Source organism: Necator americanus, chromosome I (assembly GCF_031761385.1).
Source record: "Necator americanus strain Aroian chromosome I, whole genome shotgun sequence".
Taxonomy (NCBI): Eukaryota; Metazoa; Nematoda; class Chromadorea; order Rhabditida; family Ancylostomatidae; genus Necator; species Necator americanus.
In genome coordinates, this window is record NC_087371.1 from 27,544,207 (window position 1) to 27,565,558 (window position 21,352).

The following is a 21,352-nucleotide window of genomic DNA, read 5'->3' on the forward strand; positions in this document are numbered from 1 at the left end:
ATTGTTTGGATATAGCTATGGGGTTTGGGAAATTGGATTTCATCTACATGTATGAGAGGGTAAGTTACTGATACATGATCCCAACCGCTATGCTCCACCGCGCCCCTTCGAGTGCAACCGCTCACGCAACGGTCCGTGCTTCTTGTCGTTTTGACCCAACTGTATGTAGTACTACACGTAAAAGGTAGAAAAATTATGAAACAGAGAGATTGAGCAAGGTGAGTATATGCCACCAGTGAGGACGTAACAAGTCACATCGCCACTACACGCTCGATGTCGACTCTAGATGCTTAGGCTATTGAACAGTGAAGAGTAATGGGTAGCTTTCACAATCTCTAATACTATTTTCGGTTCTCTAGGATCTAGAACAGAAGCATAAACCTAATCTGATTCCGGAAAATTAATCCACTTTCAATCTGGCTTCTCAGCAAGGATACCAGACATCACTTTCGGGAATGGCACTAATCAAATACAGTGACGGCAACACGATCGTAGAAAATGTATTACTGGCTTTAATCGGGCTCTTTATGAAATTAATCGAATAATCACTCTATTTGACAGCATGTATAATGTGATGGCATACCAATGCATGTACCAATTTCCATGTGACGCCGCGTAGTCAAAAATGGTGAGGGTGAGAGAAGAAAGAACTAAAATGTATCCATTGTAGTTATTACTTACATCAGTTTCTTACAAATATATGTGAGGTCGGCACCAAACATATTCGAAATAGCTTGTGCGACGCTTCGGAAGCCCATTCTATTATCGAATCAGTCGACTTCACGAACTTCAAATACTTGTTCTACACACGAACATAGTATGATAGTCTGATTTATAACGCCAGTAGCAGCGTCACTCTTTAGTTGCTTTACAGATAGCAACAGCAGTTTTTGTTTATTTTTCAAATTTCTTCCGGTAACACAACACATAAGTTAATAAACAACCATTTGCACAAACAATTCAGAGCGTTCTGACAATAATCTCTCGGTCTGTCCATTTTGTACAACCACGTATCTATCATCAGCTGCTCTTGAACGCAGTAAGGTTAGTGTATCCTTTACTTCATGGAAAAGAAAGGATGCTTGATTGCCTCGCCGCAAGTTATTCGTTTTGTTGGTTCCAATACTAACATCTGCTCTAAGAGTGATCGGAACGATTGAACCTGAAAGAAAAACCAACGTCCATATTAGATTTCTACTGGGGGATGCTAAAATACCGAGATGAGTTTCTAGAAACCATACTTGTTTTCATGATTTCAAATTGGGCTGTGAACATGTACTTAACACTGTTACTGTACCTCTTCAAAGATAACATTCATTACGTCAGCATAGCCCACCATTTTTGATATCCCGAATAGGTAGGACTTTTGTAAAACCACAAAATGTACGACTTCCAGCTTACAAATATCATTTCAGAGAATTTTCCGAAACAACAAACATAGAAAAATGTGACGCTTATTTTCGGAGATAGAAAAAGATAGGTATGTATAGCCCTACAGCTAAAGCTCCATTATTGAAGTTCATTTTCTGTTGTTTCTTGATATTACTCAAGAGGCTAGTAGCTGGACTACTAATGCATATTAATTGAACCACAGGTAAGTTTTTGCGATCTTCTAAGCGCTAATTCACATTGAATATTACCTGTGATATCCCGTCCCGATCCAGATCTTGTTCACCGATGAGTTCTAGTTCCAAATTGCGAGATATACGTATGTTCGACAAAACTGTGACCTAAATAAACAGGGAAGAGATAGACTGTTGCAAGCATGACGAAGCCAATTACCACTGGAACTCACTTTATCTCGTTGAGTGACCTTATCGACTTCATGGTACAAAAGATTACAATTCGTGTCGAAATGCTGATCACGGAATTGAGCTCTTCGTACGAGCTTGTTCGGATACTTACCTTTCACTTCCGTGAACAACTAAAATAAGGAAATTTTTGCACTTGTTTTGCTCAACTATCCTCAGCTGTAACCACGTTAGAAGAGTGGTGAAGAATACATTATAGAATATTAATATTACATCAAAGAAGCTTACATTGTATGTTTCATAAATCTGCTCTAAATCGTCATTTGAATTCAAGAGAATCCACAAACCTTCAGCATGTGATTATTGCTTTTCCCCGGAAACATTATCTTCCCGGTATACACTTCATACAAGGTTACAGCTATTGACCACAAATCAATACCATAGTCGTGTTGAATGCCCAACACTGAAAATCATGACCAGATCTATATGATCGAAAACTATTCTTTACGAATAGACTATGTATGTCAAGGTTTAAAACAGCTCTCCAAACTTAAACTGTAGTTATACATACATGAATTTATACGCCTCTGACGTTTGGAAAAAAAAAATAAAAAGCACGCACTTATTTCTGGAGCTCGATAAAATCGAGAAACTAGGTAAGGAGCGATTTCTTGATCTCGCACATGACCGGCTGATCCAAAGTCACACAACTTCAGGACTAGTTTCGATTCGTTCACCTGCAATAGACAGTTTACCCTGGAAAAGTAATAGTACTTCGAAAAATGCTGAAACATCTTAACGTTTATTTAAGAAAACATCCTGTACACTCCACCTATTACTGCATCGCCTGGAGATAATCGACCTCAGGGATGAGTGTGACTAAGCCACATGAAATGTGTCTGCTAACATGAGGCGAAAAGCAGCCAAAGAGCAAACACATGAGATGCAAGACTAGTTTGTCATGAGTAGGACTCCATGCTCCTCAGAGATACCGTGATTGCACGTCATCGTCCTGAGATCGACTATAATCACTTTCTTCAACTGAAGTTGAACTCACCAGTATATTATCGGGTTTGATATCGGCGTGAACAAGACCGCACTTCTTGAGCAACCGCAAAGCCATAAGCAGCTGGTGTGCGTAGCTTCGTACTGCCTTCATATGCAAACCAACATTGTTGCCATATTTCTTCAAAAGCTCACGCAAATTCATGCTGTAAACAAGCTATATGAACCCAAATACTAAGAAGGGGTTGTATAACTGTGAATTGCGGTAGATAAAAGGAGTAGACAAGAAAGAGTACTCTGCCATTCTTTGAATGAAAATATCGCTTGTCACTAAACATTTCCTAGAAGTTTTCCGCTGCGATGACAGAGCATGCTTGAAGTGAACAATTCAATGCCAAACAAGAACGGGCGCAGAGGGATTAGTTGGCGGGAAGAGACCAAATCAGACCGTGTAAACGCATTGTCTGCCGGGGGACACAGCGTCTGCACACGCATTTACAATATCAGACACCAAACATGTGAGCATACATGAGAGCCCGTGTCACTTCTGAAATATTGGCATCATCAATCGCACTTCTTGCATAGAAGTCATCATTATTGGAACGGAATGGCAGAGACTCGGCACACGGCCCACCTTAGGTTCTCGAAACAGAGGCAGAGATGGTTGTGATGATTGAACGTGCGATACAGCTGCAGACAATGGAATCTGTCTTCTCTGTCAGCTTCGTTCAACTTACGTAGTACTTCCAACTCCCGCAGACCAGTTTTACGCCTACAAAATAGCAGAGAAATAAAAATACATTATAAACAACTTCTCAACTTTTTTCGAAAGTCTTTTCGAAAGGCATAATATACAAATATCCGAAAATCTGTCGACATTATATATATATATATATATATATATATATATATATATATATATATATATATATATATATATATATATATATATATATATATATATATATATATATATATATATATATATATATATATATATAAATCGACACATATAAATTCTTCTCTTATCAACATAATAATGACAACAGCAAAGTCGAAATTTCACCCCTTTGGTTAACTTAATTTTCGAATTCATTCAAAAAGTTCCGAATAGTAGAATTTCCGAATTAATTTTGGTGATTTTGTATAATTTGTTAGAACAACTACCAATCTCTTTATATATATATATATATATATATATATATATATATATATATATATATATATATATATATATATGTAATTCTTTAGACGATCTGTATTAACACCTTATAAATTAATTAAATCAACCTTCCTTCATTGAAATATCGGAAAATACGACACTCACATTATCTCGTTATTCCTTATAATTTTTATCGCAACTACATCATTCCTCTTCTGATCAGTACACCTAACAACGTTCCCAAACACTCCTGCACCAGTATATCCAAATACGCGATAGCGCCCATCCAGGACTTCTCCGATCCGCACTCCTGAAATAACGTAAAACTGCTAAGTTCCACTCAGCAGTAAACAGGGAACACTGACTGTAGTATCCTTCTGCATCGTCCCAGTTGTCTCTTAGAGTATCATTGCCCTGTTGTCCTTGTGAATGTAGAACCGCTTCGTCGGCAACAATGCCGTCCTAATCATGTTCAATTAAAGCAAAAAAGTAAAAGGAGACAATCACTTACCTGTGGAAGATCAGCATCGTCTGCAAACATATCAAATTCAGTTTTTGATTTTGCGGCGGGTGGTTTTGGAGGTTCAGCCACTTCTGGTGGATCTACCTATAAAGATCGAAATCAAAGCTCAAGTATGTGAACGAAAAGAATAACATTTCCAACATCGTCAATTCAGGTTAGATAGACTTGGGGGAGACAAGGCATTACCTTTTTTAGAGTATTACATCGCATCTAAAGAAAACTTGGAGTAGTTTAAAAAAAACCTTCAAAACTATGAGATGAAAAGAGCAAACAACGGGATTTCAGACGGATAACTACTGTGATGATTTACCGCTACTTGTCACCAACCGAACGTTTGACACAGCGCTAAACTAGTGTAAGTATTTATCCACTGATAGTAACCCTGTACAAATTCTTTCAAAAGTATCAAAATTTAAAGACGATTTTGTTGCTTAATGCGATAAAAATTATAGTGTAGGAAATTACTATGATATAGAGGATGTGTCGTACACAGCATCTAAACGAGTTCCGCGCGAAGCGTTCTCATGCTGTTCCGCAAGAACAAGTGATGAATTATCTGAATACATGTGTGCCTTCACGTAAACCGCAAAAAGGTGTCGTTCAGTAGAAAACGACTTGCAGTTTGCTAAAAGTAGCTCTTTCTTTCAAAACTAATAGCAACAGAAGACACCCACTTGCTCTTTACGCTCTTTCTCTCGTTTATCTTCGTGATATTCTCGTTCTCGCTTAGCATCATCTTCTTCGGCCTGTTTTCCTCTGAGTAACGTCTCTTCAACAATATGCTCATCCGCTCCTCTTAAGTTGTTCATTACGGAATGGAATTTGGAAAAGCGTAGAATAAATAAAACTTACCTGACGTGCACCATCTTCTCTCTCAAATCGGCAAAGAAGTCTCCTGGAGTACTTTCGCCATTATCTCTGTCCGGAGAAGATAGCGCACTGCTACTCATGGGGCTTTCGCTTCCTACCGCAGTCTAAACAGACATCAAACATATAGCTTTCAAGCCCCATCCGTAGAAAAGGAGAGTAACTATACCTTTCCAACAAGACGACGTGCTTCCTTTATAAGTGCACTCTCCTCGTCAGAAGTATCATCCGAGTAGATCTTCGTTTTCAACTGAATTTTCACGTATGGTACAACAAAGCACTACTACTGAAGGCTTGTACTAGAGTCAAAAGGACATGAAGCACGGTGCAGCTGCGTAAGCGGCTGCGCTCGCGGTGGAAACTTTGCTGGCACCACCCTTTGCTGAAATTCGCGATAGTTCTATGATAATACGCGCCGCTTCGAGCATAGCCGTCTACGCAGCTGCACCGCGCTGTTCATGTCGTTTGACCCGACTATAGACCCATCAACTTGTTTTTTGCAGATATCTCAGAAAAATCAACCCAGTTTTGATAGTCTCTTGAAGACTCAAAATAATCTAAACAAATTCTACTTACATCTTCTTCCTTTCTGTTCATTTGCTGAAGCAGTTTTTGTCTTCTTTCACGCTGCTCTCTTATCTTTTTCTCCTCATCGTCGGAATCCTCCTCTAGATTCCACTCCACGTTAGGTACTATTTCATCATCCTAAAAATAATTTTTGAAGAACGAACATAGGTTAAAACGAGTAACAATTTCCGTAAGAAAACAATGCAATTGAACTGAATACTTGAACCAACAGATAAAACTAATACGAGTTATGATCATCGCTAAAGATGTGTTTTGTGGAACAACTCCATTTTCACCTAGCTGTGCAGATATGTTGTGTATGATGCATTTTTCAGAATCCCGAAACTTTACATGTGTGTTATCCGAGCATCAGAAAAATACGAGAACGTCATGTTTCCTAACTAGGCATCACTGCACTGCATTGTTTAGACGCAAAAGAAAGTGTGAAGGTATCTGCACCACCATCCCAACGTGAGCGGCACTATTAAGGCAACTGATTCAACTTAGCGAATGAAAATGAGCCAACCAACCGACCTCTTTCTTCCCGTTGTCGCTGCGTCGTCTGTTCGGCGATCGACTTCGTCGCCCACGTCGTCGATCACGGTCGTAATCTCGATACGAATCTGCTCTAAATTACTACAGTTGAAAAGACACCTCGATTAGAACATGTCCTCCTTCCCTCAAAATAAAGAAAAAAGCTGTGGATATCCACCAGTTAACGATTCAGTTCGAGACCTCTAACTGAAAACTGTCCCACCTTCGATCCTCTCTCCTTCCTCTGTATCCACGCGACGAACTACGGCGCTCTCTGCGCCTTTCCAAGCTTCGTTCTTTTCTTCGTTCAGTGCTGCGGCGCCTTTCACGGTCCCGGCGTTCCCTGTCGTCTCTATCTCTCTGAAAAAAAAAAAATCGTGCACAAAAATAAATTATATTATCAACGAAGCACAGAACTCACAATTGAGGATTTTTCTCGACGATCGCTCCGCTCTCTTGAACGCTCACGGCCTCGTCGTTCCTCATCTCTTCGATCTCTGCTTCCCTCAAAGTCCCGCTTCTCCCTCTCCCTTTCTTGCCGTTCTCGACTCCTTCCGCGGACGTTCTCCTTCTTATCATCTCTTCTGTCGGTAACTTTGTCCTTATTAGACACTCGACTTTCACTGCGAGTTTCACTCTCGTCCCGATGTCGTTTTAGTGACTTCTTATTTTTGCTTTCGTCGCGTTCTCTTTTCTCATCGTCGCTTTGCTCTTGGCAACGGTCGGGACTTCGTGAACTCTCGTCATCTTTAATGGGCGTCTCTACTTCTTTACCGAAGTCATCAGACAGTCTTCCTAGTTCGTCATTTTCTGGCTCAGGCTCTGGCGATGGATTCTCAATAAATCGTCGTTTCGCTTAAAGAAAAATAGATAAGTGCCTCTAAGCACAAATAGTACAACAATAAACGGAAAGCACTACTGAAACATACATTCCTGGGATTTCTCTTTTTTATGCTTCTTTTCCTTCTTGTGTTTCTTTTCCTTTTTGTGTTTCTTCTCCTTCTTTCTCTTCTTTTTACTGATTTTCTCTGAAATTAATGTTCTAGCCTATGGATATGCAACCACAAAACGAATAACACTGTTGAATCCCAACCTTCTCTGTCTGATGCATCCGAGGCCTCAACAAACTTTCTTTTTCTATTCTCCTTCAGTTCGCTCTCGTCTGAACTACCTTGTTGGCCTCCGTCGGAAAGCTCACCTTCCTCTTGTGGTGACATGGATACATCCACCATCTGTAATACTGGTGCCAATGAAACACCTAAAAGGTGAGAAATTTAATAGATTGGAGAGGTTGCACGTATTTGTAGCGGAATAATTGCAATTCATGGAAACTCATCACAAGCACTGTTCAAGTACCTCCAAACTACGAGGATCGCCAACTGCTACTTCCCACTTCCCGAGAAGGGATGAAGGATCCACATAGCTGTACCATGACCACCTACACGATCCAATACAAAGAGGAAAGACATTCGAAGTGAAAAAAGAAAAAGAGAAAAAAAAAACAGCCCTATCGGAAGGTTGCCAATCGACGATATGGAGCCGAGGTCTCGCACGACTACGTTGCGGTTGCGCAGCGGTTGCGACTAGAGCACGGAAGTTGCCGTAAAATGGCAATAAAGAAGAGAAGAAAAACGAAAATGGGATCAAAGCAATGAGTAAAATTCATGCGGATTTCATTTCTTTGCGACTCTTCAGTCGGTAGTGGTGTCAAACAGAAAATGTAGTGGGGTGATGAAACGGGTTTCTGAAAGTTCTGTCTTCCTTCTTTCTCCCGATAACTTTTGCTGCCATAAATCCTCTAAGATTAATGGTTAGGTTCTAGGGCTTCGACTGATTCAGGTGTTTATTTCCGGAAATAAGGGCGCGGTTGAGTGCCCCCTCGCAACTACATCTAACCCGGCGCTTGCGCTCAACGGTTTATAACGAACTGGGTCAACGTTGCACTCTTCCTATAGCTGAGATTATCTCTCTCACTTCACAAGAAGCATCACTGAGTGACCTTCATTATTTTGGAACTTGTGGTAGGGTCAAGAGAACATGAAGCACAGTGCAATGCCGTAAGCGGCTACGCTTCTCAGCACCGCTTCGAGCGCAGCTGCATACGCAACTGCACATGTTTCATGTAGTTTTAACCATAATTAATGCAATCTTGCGCTAGTATTAGCAGTTAAAGAACTTGGATTCTCCTTCCTGTACTTCAAATTGCATAAAGTGATTGTTTATGTTTATTCCTGAGCTCTTCCTAACAAACGCCAACATTTACAGACCTATTTGTCCAATGCATGTGATTGTTAGCAGAAGATCTGTAAGTACCATTTCATTAATTGCTAAACTCCTATATACTCGCAGTTGACGGATGTGGGGGAGGAGAAGTGCCATCAACGGCTCTTCACTCAACGCTGTGTGCTCGGTACGTGTTGACCTCACACCGGAGGATCTGACGGGACAGAAAAAATCTGTTACAAAACATACAAACATATAGTAAAGTCAAAACGACATCAAGCACGGTACATTTGCGTAAGCGGTTACGCTCGAAGCAGTGCGGTGGAGCTTAGCGATTAGGATTGAGTAAGGATTCTTGGTACCACCGTTCATTGCTGCAGTTCTCGATGGTCCCACCTAGATTCCACCGACCGCGCCACTTCGAGCGCAGCTGTTTACGCAACTACACCGTGGTTCATGTCGTTTTGACTCGACTACAGTTACATAGTTACGTTTGTCGAAATAGGAAGTTACAGTCGTGTCGAAAATTTAAGACATATAGTGGATTTACACAACCAGACAACCAGGTGTGCAGTTTCTAGTGTTGGAGTGCCTTGTATCGATTAGAAGGAAAAAGCCGCACCTCAGGCATTATTCATTAGATCTCCATCAGACATCCAAATTATTTTCGGTTAGCTGTAGGTGACAAGCTCTTCAGTCATAAATTCATTTCATTAAAGTAATCACTATCACACGAACTTTAGAAGAGAAACAATAGTAGAAGTCATAGAAAAACAACAATGAATAAATATATAGAGAAAAAAATCAATATGACATCAAATATGACTTCAAAATTGGTCAAAGGAACTACACACTTCCCATGTGTTGCATCGACTGGACGCGTTACGTCCTCGGCGGATGCGCGCCTCCGCGAGTTGAAGGGACGACTATCGATGGATCGATGAAGATTACGGGAACTAAAATCGGATTTGCTACAACTGAGGACAGAAGGTGTATGGTCAACGTTCGAGCGACCATAGTCAACATCGAATTTTATTAAGCGGGCCGAAAGCGATGCGCTTTCTATTTGTGCAGCACACAGAGAACTTGAAAGTGCATCCAGCACGGGAAGAGTGTCCACTGCGGTGCCCTCGCGCCGGTTGAACACATTTTCCACGTACTATAGACTACTATGCTTCTCTGGTGGGGTGCGTGTAAAGAGTGTCATGACGAATTTTCGAGCATTCCCCGATCATGCCTCGGCAGAGCAATTAGCGATGGTGTGTATCCTAGAGAAACTCACCTTCGTTGCTACCTGAATAGCTGACTCTGCTTACCTTCCGCTAATCCTACGCTGCATCCCCCGCTAGGATATAATTCATGAGCTACTAAATTGTTTTGGAGGGTCAGACACATCCAGTCGAATCTTTTGATGTGATTTTTTGATGTAGGTGATCTCAAATTTGCAACCATACCAGAAGCAAGAGATATGAAATAAATGAAATATGGAAAAATATTTTTAGAAAAAAGAAAAAAGATGCATTTAATAGGTTCAAATTAACTACATGAGGATTTTCGTTGAAAACCAGGAACATTCCAGCTTTCATTCTGTAAGTCTCAACGTTCTGTGTAGCCTAATTTATTTCCGGACAGAGGGACCTCCTGGATCTCCGACCTCTTGAAAGAAAAAAAGTTCATTCGATAAGATTTCTAGACTTCCCGTGGGTGATAGAACTTAGACAAAATTCGCTTCTTCTCCCTCTTAACACAAAATATCATTTACTATTGAGTACATTGTTTTTTAATTGATGCTGTAGTTCCGACAATTCTCACCATTCTTCTTCCTGTGTTTCCTCGTAACTGTGTAGTTCTCTGCGTCTCTATGGTTAGAAAAGTATCTAAGACGGTTGTCTGCGTCTCCATGTGCGACTGGAGCGTGACTTCGTCGAGATATTTTCACGTATCCCCCGGCATATCCACTGGACACGCAATGTCTCGGACCTATTCGCGAAGAATCCGCCGGGACCTTCTTTACCGTTCACCCTTGTCTGGTATATGACCGCGTCAATAGATCTGATCGATTTCTATGGAGTGCGTGCAATCGTCAAAGGCAATATACACAAGGGAAGAAGATTCTTCTTTTTTATTTGTTCTTCTCATTTCAATCCTTGTTTTCAAAGTAGTCGTCATATCAATCGCTCGCCGCTTTACGTCGCAATGCGACAGCAAAATATTCGCTTCATCTCTCCTTCGACATCTCTTCCACTGCTCTTTGCTTCTTTTCGCAAGTACGGCGTGATTCTTCGCATCTAGTTTTTCCCAAACAATACAAGCTTAAGATTCGTGTTCGTAAGTAAAAAACTTTTCAAAATGGCCCCTATTTATTTTTATTTTAGATTTCTACTGCATTTCGCTTCAAAACTCAATCCAGAAATTTAGTTTGGAGAGGTGTGTGATTCCGTCCATTTCTTGCTAATTGGCGTAAAAACTGGCCGGAACATGCGGCGTGTGCACACGGCTGGCGCGCTCCAATCGAACTCCTTGTAGAAAATAGCGCGCCGGAACGCCCAAAGCCGTATCTTCCGGGCCGTTTTTTTTTACGGCAATTAAGAGGAAATGGACGGAAGCGCCCACCTCTCCTTAATCTACGATCCCGTATACGAATACTCCACCTGAAATCCGTACCATCTCAGATTCGTGGGGTGATGCCTTTAAATCTTACTTGATTTTTAAAAGGAGTTTGGCTCATCTGATTCTGAGGCATTTTTGACTGGACTCTATCATCCTTCTGAATCGTAATAATTATAATAAGGTAAGGAATGAATTATAAGGAGGGATTTATAAGGAAGAAAAGAAAGGACATTTTTAAAATAATGCTTGCGCATTCTGCCAGGTATACCTTGTGCTAGCTTTACCTCCCAGTTTTTGAAGTTTAAATGCCAGCACAATAGAAGGAAGTTTCCACATCAACAAACGTGAGACTGACAAATAATGGATTTTCATCAAAACTTGGGACGAATAAGTCCAAAAATTCATCCATTGAACTATAAGGTCTAGTTTCTATGTGGATTCTTCTGGTATGTGCGTACCTCCTGGTTAAATCCAATCCGTCATATGTCTCCATAATTTAGAATCATTTTGACGGAGGTAACCATAGAATATAGTGTGTTTCAACGATTTTATCAAAACGACCTGACCTGTGTTGCAACTGTATACACGATTGCAGAACACGACTTGACTGAGTCATCGTTATGATCCCGACCCGAACGAGACCGTTTATGCAAAAAAACACCAATCTCAAAACAAGCCAGGCCATTTTGACCCGATTATACCAAAATCCCGAAAAAGCCAGTTCGTTTAGCCCAGTGAAAAGAAGTATTGTGTACCATATCTCTGTTGCGCCTATGCCTAGTTCAAATATATGCGAAATTTCGCCTACCAAGATCACAGACTACTCCAACACAATTAATTATCTGATCCCCGAAAACGTACTATTCTCTTCAAGTTCAAAACAAAACAAGTTTTCTCAGTTTTTTTTTCCAGACATGGTAGCAATGCAGCAAACCTCTTAAAAATGCTAAAAATTTAAGGATTTCACGGCATTTCTTATCCAGTAGCAATGTAAACATAACCGCAACAGGATGTCACCGGAAAAAAGTCACAGTATGGGCGTTTTGGGAAGGTCATGTACATTCTTTCTTGAATCCATTGCACAATCACAAACAATTCCGATCACACAACAATGAATGCCAAGGCCAAAATGCGATATTCGAAAGATAAGAGCACCGAATGAGCCGGTTAAAAACTGTTCTTTAGTAGAGAGAAGGTCGAATAAATGCTAAAAACACAGTGATCCTTTGAAAACAATAATTTATATCTATGACAAGAATATGACATCACAACAAAAATCGGATGAACAAGAAAAAACCCAAATAAGAAATCAGAAAGAAAAACACTTGAGTGCATAAATACTATTCATATAATACTATGTGATATGTGGCTGTGGATTGTACAAAGTTTCCATGAAACCTTTAACTCCAGTCTACTTCGTCTTCTTTATTTTCTTTTCTTCTCGTTTGGCTCTGCGTTGGTTTTGCTTCTCTTCCTTAGCTTTCAAAGAATTCACTAATTTGTATGAGCAGAACCCTGAAAAATATCCACCCTACAACAAAAAAAAGAGGAAGAAAGAATACGATTATCAGAATCAAAAGCATGAGTGAACATATTTACGATAAGATGAACAAGATGTAGATAGATGAAAGCTGCACTAACACTTCCACAAAAACTGAATAACTAGATTATTCTTTGCAGGCGATAGCATAAGAGGGATTATTATCAGATTTCAATAGTTTCTTAAAGCTCTACACTATTTAGTTAAGCAAAAATAATTCAGAAACAAATTAATTGTGTCAACAAATTAATTATAATTGAGCAAGCGAAATTAGTTACTGACACTATAAAAAGCGAAAACTTTTCTCATCATGGAAACAAATATCCTGCAAACAGAAACCAAAATCTACAACTTTTATTCGGAACGAATTGTGCGGCGCCCATTTAGGCGAGTCACTGTGCACACATTGTTATTATTAATGTTATTCCCACATGTCCCCAAAACGATGTGGCATAATTTTTGGAACAGATTCTTTCTATGATGCAGTAAACATTTAAAAAAAGTTCTATAACTACTATTTACTGGAGAAATGAATTTTTGCTCAACGAGAACCGCAGCAAAAAAATTTTCTAATTCACCTAATTTTTTCTCACTGCAATTCTCGTTGAGCAAAAAAAGCAAATTCAATTTAATGGCTCAATTTTGCTTCACCAAATCGTTAACAAATACCGCAAAGTGTAATCTTTTTGTACGATCGAATCGTTTTCTGGGCTTGCACTTTTTAACTTGAATATCTTTTTCAGAACCAAGCAAAAAGGAAGCCTAACCTATGCAACAAATTCGTCAATATCTGCTTGACATTATAGTATGGAAAAATGAAATGCAAATTCACATATTAGCATTTTCATGTATTATGTATTAGTATAATATGTGTAGTAAACGATTGTTTTGATTCATTGTTCTCATAAAAAAAAAACATTTGAAGTTTTAAATCTGCGCGCACGCGAAAACTCGAAAAATGGTAGTTCTGTACAGAGTTGAGTAGACAGCAGGAATGCATTCATGCCAAAAGTGTAAGCTGAACAATTAGAGCTCTTACATCCTCTCCGTGGGGAAAAAAAAACTAGATGAACTTATAACGAAACAATCGATCAAAAGCTCCAGAGAATTGCATTAATTTACATTTTAGTTTCAAAGGTCTTGAAGCGAAAAACATAGGAAAGAAGGGAGGGAAATATGAAAAAAATACTAATGAAAAACAAAAGCAATAGAAGAATAAAGAACGTCAATGTCAAATATCTTTAGAACACGAAGTGAGCTGAGAGAATGAGGGAGGAAATGTATAGAAAAACGACTGGGGAAGTACCGCGTACTACAACTAAAAAAATGTAAAAAGAACCAGACAACTGGAAATTGTGAGATTTCATCACTGAATAAAAGAACTATAGAAATATTAATTTCTACTTTCTTGATACTTTTTCTTTCTTAGATTTCTGATTTCTAAATATTATCTCCAAGATATTCCCACCATTTCGGCTAAAAAATCTAAATCCGTGAAAGGAAACTACCACGAGGAGCGAATTACAGAAATCAAAGAACTGGAGAGGACCTATTAAGATATGTCTCTAAGGGTATGTTTGAAAATGTTCGTAAGTACTTGTTCAAAACCTAGAAAGACTTTATAGAACTTTATAGAAAGATGGCTATTCAAAATTCGAAAGCAAATTGTTGGCAGTAAGAAAATCTGGACTATTTCAAAGAGAATTTCAGGATAGACGAAAGCATCCTAATGCCGCTGAAATCTACCATCAAATGCGGACTTCTCTTTAAAAGCAAAAAAAAAAAGAAAAGAAGAAAGAAAGAAACACGAATGAAAATGGAAGAGGAGTGTTAGATGCATGTCAAAACCCACCAACAATGGCGAGGATGACGATGGCAGGAATGATGAAGACGGAATTGTCGAAGGATTGCCCGAATGGGCTCTTGCTTCCCAACTCGACCATGTCCACGGTGCTCCAGACGACCACACGTTGCTGCTACTCGCCGCCGACGACGACGACGACGTAAGCGGAGCGGCGACAGCCAGCGCCCTGCTGGAGGTCGCACGCGCCGCGGCCGCGCGCACGTGCAGCCCGTCCCCACAGCTGGCTGTCGTCCGCGCAATGATTCTGCTCGTACTTTCGGTCGTCCGGACATGGATGACAGATCTGTTCTGTTCCGATCCTATCGATTTGTTGATAAAGTTGATTCGCGTTTAGATCGAAGAGGCGACTTCACAGGGATACTAAGGCTACGAGGATATGGTACAAATGTGGCGGTTTAGTCATGGTTTTGCGACCCATCTCAAAGTTTTCTGTCTGCTACGGCTTCTTACCGTGTCCGTCGGTCTTAGAGGGAAATGTACAGATGGAGGAAGGTGCACTTAACCGCGCTCTTATTTCTAGAAGTTCTATCTTCGCTTTTGCTCTTGGTAACTTTCGTGCTTGCATGTCATAGATCCGCTAAGACGCTAATGCTTAGGTCTTGAAGCCCTGAGTGATCTAGTTATTTACTTCTAGAAATAAGTTCGGTTGAGTGCTACCGTACAACTACATTTTAGTTTCGGGTGAGTGCCCCCTCTTTACCCCTGTCTTATTTTTACCCGGAACGAAATGAAACATTTGGTAAAGAGGTAACTTTAAGAGTGGAATCAATAGCTTCAATAATATTCTAGCTCCCAGTTCGACTTCTCTTCCGAGTTTACTGTCCTCTTTCTTTCTTAATCCTTATTCTCGTAGAGAGTCCCTGAAGACGAAAAAGACGGATCATTTTAGATATAAGGCTAATTCTGGAGAATCCAGAAAAGAGACTTATAGCGCGACGTAAACTTTTTTCCCACGCAAAACACCAAAGTTCTCAGCTTTCAAGTTTTCTTTGATTGTGTATCATTAGTATGTAGTATTAATTTACATAGGAATTTGAGAAATTTCATATACGTTTCATTGAAGGATCATGCGATGCTTATACGCAGCGCGGAATTCATGTAAATTTATCGCCTAATAGATGAAACGAAACCGAGCCGATCTTAGTATCGCTTTATGAAAAAAAAGACATCAATTTTTGGACAGAATGCGGAATTCAGTGATGGAGTGATGTAAATCTTAATAACGACTATCGCGAGTGCTCGCAGCGTGAGTTTCACTCCTGTATCCCGAATCGTTTTCTATCAATGCAATTTCGAACAAACACCTGGGAATCCGATGAACTAGGGAAGGGTGAGAAATAATTAGTGGTATTCTTTTCGAATGGGAAAGACATTTATCGCTTATCGGAAGCTACAGTTACTAAGAGAAAAAAGTAAGTTAAAGCGTCGGGAAATAACTAAATTTTTCCCCGTTTTTGCGCTTAGAAGTAAGTTCGATTAGAGCAACGTTGTGTACCCCTCCCCCAATTACTTTTCCATCGTGTGATGAGTGGAGCTGATTTCTAAGGAGCAAAAGGATGTCAGCCAAATAACTACTGCTGAACTGCTGGACGTAACGAAAGCTTTCTTCTCATCAACCTTCTTCTTTTGTTCAATTGCAAATAATTATTGTCCAAAGATTTCTCATACCTCCAAATGGAACCATTGAAACAAGACAGTATAGTTCTCCAGTACTCCGAGGTCACTACAAGCATACCATCATTAAAATTGGAGCTAGTTGCGGGCCTCCTACCAGAAAACGGGGCTAAGCGAGGGTCCCATCGCGCAGATCTCTACTGTAGGTTTAAGTCTGCAGGCAGCCAAATGGAACGTAACGCGACGTTAGTGAATATTTGACCGGGCTGTATATTTTTAAAATGGAAGAAGTAAAATCGGAAAGGGGCCCAATCCTTCTACATGGCCGATGGAAACAAGGCTTGAATGCAAAACAAAACTTTGGAAGATCTGTAATGACCATAAGGTTAAGATTAACAGAGAATTGGTAGTTCTACGCACCCTTAGGCTATTAAGCCCAACCTTTCATCCAAGCATTGACTTTTCGAGTTTTGAAGCTTATTGTTCCGGCTAAACCCGTGATCCTCTCCAGTACTCTCCCCTAGCAGACTAAATTAAAGCGGCAGTCAACCATAGCAGACATAAAGACTTTGAGATGAACCTCAATGGTGAGAACAATTTTTAAAAAAGTGGAGATCAATGGCTAGTAGGACAACAACTGTGACAACAGGATGTCGTTCTCCTCGAAGAATTTTCGAGCGAGAATTCTCTACTATACTAGCGTGGAAAAGTTCTTGTAGTTCTCGGCAGTGGTGGGTGACGGTGAGGATCGGGTCCAGAAAAGAATTGTCTTCAGCGTGGCTACCGAACAAAACAACATCGCGGAAACACCCAGCGATAGGCCAACCCCTTTGGAAATCGTTCCTCGCGAAGGATTCAAAGCGCAGAGGAGGAGAACGGCTGAAAAGTTTTGGATTTTTTTTCTTGTGGAGAAAGAATTGTTCAGAATCGTACGAACAACATACCTGCCATCATTAGCATCACAGCAAGAAACCAAAACGAGTAGATCACTAAGCGCATGAAGCTTGATCGTTCCAGATACTCCAATGCACTAAAACCACAATAAATACGGTAACATTGCGCAGTTCTTCGACAAAATACGAAAAGAACGCAGATCTGCATCTTTTTTCTTTTTTTTATAACTCGCCTCAGTTTGATTCCTACTAAAAAATCTAAGTATCAGTAGATGCGTATGCTCGAGCTCTATCGATTAGGTACGATTAAAACTCTTAAATCCTAAAAAACACTTTCGGTAGAAATCGCCCGTGGCTACACAATTAGCAAAGCTGATCCCGAGATAACTGCGCCCCTATGATTTATGATTTTTGAAGTGAATATATTGTTCGAAAAGTAAACTGATAGTTGCATATGTTCTGGATTTAACAGGCCTTTGTTCATGTTTCCGCCAAATACGTGTGCGTAAAGGCGCGGGCACGTCGCGTTTGTCGCAACGCATGTTCTTTCTCTATCCCCTTCTGTGCCCGGAAATCGAAAGCGCACCGCGTGTGCCAGGTTGAACATGATCGGCGCCGACAAAGGGGTCGATGCTTAAAGGAATCACCCCACAAATCTGGGGTGGTTCGGGTTTCAGGCGGGTAGTGCCTATACGGAGTCGTAGATTGTGGGGAAGAGGGTGGTTCCGTGCATCTTTTCCTCTATCAGTCTCGTCTCGTCGAAAACCCATTCGGAGGAATCGCAAACGGGGACGGAAGGTAAGGGTTGCGAATTGCAACAGAAACCGTCGTAAGAAACAGTTCCGCGGTCGTCTGTTTACAGTAGGGAGAGATAAACGGAATCACCCTCTTCACCAAAATCTACGACCCCGTGTGGACATTACCCGCCTGAAACCCGTACCACCCCAGATTCATGGGGTGATGCCTTTAAAGATGCGTTCATTCTACGAAATCCCACATTACAAAGATATTAGGCAGCATTATCCCCACGTACGGATAGGGATCTCAAGCACCATTTAATTGCACTTCGAGGATTTATTTGTGATCTACTCGTTCCATGTGAGTCAAGCAGGGTTTCAAAAATCTTCCTTTATGGACCCATCTGTATTTGCGCAGCCAGAAAAAACCGTTAGGCGCCCACAAAATTCAAAATTTTCACCATATGCCCGAACATTACCCGACGCTAGAAAAACACTGACTGATGTGTGGCATTAAGTTCGTAAAAAGTCAAATACAAACACGTTTCGAGCGTTTATGTCGCCTCTTCTAGAACATTCCTTGTCCTTTCTGTTTGAATAAGACGTTTCCACGCGATTTGTGAAAATATATTCGGAAAGGAAAGAATTGAGCGAAGAATCTCAATCTGTTCTTCACCAGAACACACACCACATTTGGAAATTCCCGGAAATTTTACGGCAGCTACCATTATATTAATATTTTTGAGTGAAAAAAATCCCCAGTTATTCTATATTTTGTTGCGCAAGCAGTGTAGGAACACCAAATATAGTTGGCGCCGAATATGTTCAATCGGGTGAACGCGACGCGTCTGTCGTAACGCCTTCCCTATGGCGGCTGCAATAAGCTGAAAGCGCATTATATCCATTCAGCTGAATATATTCGGCATCGTATGTAGACTATTCACAGAAGAAATTTCTGAACTAGCAGCAAACTCACGCTGATGGACTGGTACTTTGCGATTTCTGTAGTTTCAGGACGAAAAACAATTGGAGCAGAGAGATGAAGAATGCCGATGTCGAGCATATCACGACGGCAATGTCAAGCGTCTCACCGACTTCGCTAGCGGTTTGCTGGAATTATTCTCATAAGGAGTAGCATTTTCACTTTCGTTCTGGTCCATATGAAAAAAAAACGAAAGTTGAATTGGATACATTTTCAGAGAAACATACATAGGTTGGTCTTTAGCAACTGAAATGTAGTATTAGCTGAAAAATTAAAACACAAGTAATCATTAGAAAAGTTTCAGATTAAATAAATTAACATAATTTTTTGACTACAAATCCGGGATTATACACGTGGTAGTCTTGGTCAAATAGCGCATATTTTATTCTAATTGTTTACTTTTACGTTATATTTTCTATTTTTACAATTAAATTTTTTTACAGACAAATCCAAAAAAGTTTTTATATTTGTCTGTTTGTTTTTGTTTTTTTTTTGAGTTTTTTGAACAGTCAAAAAAACAAATCGACAATCGAATCCGTACTTTCTCGCTTATTTAAAGTCCCAAAAATGTTCCTCCCGGTATGTTGTTGTTGCTAATAATCGAGAAAATAAGGTATCTATGGACTCGCCCTGCTAGACGTTTTCACCACCACAACAAAAACTAACCCCCAACTTTAGAAATCAAGCGATCTCAATCATAACTTATCAAAATCCCGAAGTGAATCCCGAGTTTCCGAATCGATCGCTAATTTTCGAATGAGGAATTTTTACTGAGGTAGAAAGTGGTTAAGAGTGGAGCCGGGCAAATTGAGTCAACAAAAGGAGTATCTCTCAGCATCCCTTATCCCATTGGTGATCCGTAGTTAAGAAAAAAAAACAAAATTAGAAAGAATCAATAAAGAATCAACAATAAATTCCATTTTTCATTAGTGCAGCATCAAAATGAACGTTCAAAAGGTCTTAAAAATTTCTTGAGCTCATTATTATTATAAAATCTTGGGCATCACATGCAAAAATGTAAGTTTCCTCAATTTCCTACGAAAAGAAGGAGAACGGAGCAGAACTTTGCATAGCTCCTCAAAAAAAAAGATAGCGGCAGGTGCTTGAGAAATATGTGGAAAATAGGGATATAAGGCTAAATATTGATTAAAAAAAGAAATAGTTAAAAATCCACGAACATAGAATTCCTTAAGAGTTACGAATTTTGAGATCAACGTGCTCCAATTTACTTGGAGGAAGAATTGTAAGCTCATCACTGATGAGACTCCTGTCGCCACCACCATCGTTGTCAAAAGTCGTTGAGCGATTCTCAGCTGCAAAAGAAAAAATTTGCTTTGGAGCAGAAATCTAAATGAATCCGGGCGAAGAAATCCGTGGAAAAAACCGATCATCCGCTCAGCTTACCCTGGTCATTTCCGAGTTCAGCGAGCTTCCGCTGGAAATGGTGTTCGCATCGGATGTTTGACTTGAAATCATGTCATTGCTGCCGATTGAAAATGGCTGTTTTTTCAGGATTGAATGAGGCGGCGGCACCACCGCTCCTCCACGACATGTCGGAGAGGCTGGCTTAAAGAATTTCGATGTTCTGCTGATGCGCACCACTTTCAAATAACGAACAGTTTTCTTCCATAATTTTTTTTTTTATTTTTTACTTTTCTTTGTTTTAATAATTGTTTCTATGCACTATACAATAGATTACTTTTCACCGTTTCGAATGTAGGGTGAACTGCTAAGGGGAACGAAGAAAGTTCAAACAACGTGGGATGAAAACCTGCAGCAATTCGCTGCCGTTCTTATTTTCAGGTGAGAAAGCAATGAAATACGTAATTGCGTCTGGAAAATAGAACAAATTACTATTCACTCGTTGCGTCGTGAGGCGATGCGGTAATGACCTGAGGCAAGAAGAAAAGAGAAGAATATTTTCTCTCCAAACAAAAAGGTTCTGATATCAAAACGAAATGGATAGCTCTTTTGTTCGAATAAAAATTGAATAAAAAATGGGAGCGACATTTTTTTTCGAAAGAAAAGGGAAGGGCGATTTGCAAGATTGAAATGATGTTTTTTTTTCGTCAAAACGTTCTTTTTTGGAAAGGATTTTTTTTTCATGTCAATGATTTTGCCACGGAAAGATTTCTTCTGTCATGTTCCATTATACCACATGTACTTGGAATGGATCTTCCCGTTACCGTTTACCAAAGTGAGCATAAAATCAAAAATTAGCCTCTTTCCTCCGCATTTTTCTTATTATTGATGTCTAGTCATCTTCATCACCCTTTTTTCTTTCCATCCTGCTGATTTTTTTCTACCTAAAAGTGGCTGAGGGCGGTTGCGAATACTCTTCAATAATAGAATAAATTTGTGTTCAGAGATTTTTTCGGACAATTATTTCCCCTAGGGTATGAAGCACTTACAAAAATGTAATCGGATGCACTGGGAATTCCTGGTCGACACGGTGTAGACGTTTGAATTTGGTAAACCAT

The 21,352-nt window shown here is 40.0% G+C and overlaps 2 protein-coding genes across 5 annotated transcripts; both read right to left on the minus strand.

The window, feature by feature from the left end:
• Nucleotides 1-1,057: 1,057 nt before the first annotated feature.
• Nucleotides 1,058-14,725, minus strand: RB195_007033 (uncharacterized protein; the record flags this gene model as incomplete). 4 transcript variants are annotated; one of them, XM_064180445.1, is made up of 25 exons in its annotated part: nucleotides 1,058-1,162; nucleotides 1,641-1,730; nucleotides 1,796-1,924; nucleotides 2,099-2,214; nucleotides 2,374-2,488; nucleotides 2,809-2,962; nucleotides 3,205-3,239; nucleotides 3,285-3,303; nucleotides 3,391-3,528; nucleotides 4,084-4,228; nucleotides 4,284-4,380; nucleotides 4,430-4,525; nucleotides 5,116-5,236; nucleotides 5,294-5,415; nucleotides 5,478-5,558; nucleotides 5,885-6,013; nucleotides 6,410-6,503; nucleotides 6,633-6,769; nucleotides 6,831-7,264; nucleotides 7,339-7,437; nucleotides 7,503-7,527; nucleotides 7,581-7,667; nucleotides 7,766-7,847; nucleotides 12,658-12,757; nucleotides 14,635-14,725. In XM_064180445.1, the coding sequence occupies 25 exons, from the start codon at nucleotides 14,723-14,725 to the stop codon at nucleotides 1,058-1,060; spliced, it is 2,841 nt and encodes a 946-aa protein (XP_064037315.1). The 4 variants fall into 4 exon arrangements, with proteins under 4 accessions (XP_064037315.1, XP_064037314.1, XP_064037313.1 ...); XM_064180443.1 differs by lacking the exons at nucleotides 3,205-3,239; nucleotides 3,285-3,303; XM_064180444.1 differs by lacking the exons at nucleotides 3,205-3,239; nucleotides 3,285-3,303 and having other exon boundaries at nucleotides 7,503-7,641.
• A 2,226-nt stretch (nucleotides 14,726-16,951) lies between these two features.
• On the minus strand, nucleotides 16,952-21,352 carry RB195_007034 (uncharacterized protein; the record flags this gene model as incomplete). Its single annotated transcript, XM_064180446.1, has 6 exons — nucleotides 16,952-17,139; nucleotides 17,205-17,290; nucleotides 18,867-19,000; nucleotides 20,051-20,185; nucleotides 20,277-20,438; nucleotides 21,284-21,352. 6 exons carry the CDS (start codon nucleotides 21,350-21,352, stop codon nucleotides 16,952-16,954), a joined length of 774 nt encoding a protein of 257 aa, XP_064037317.1.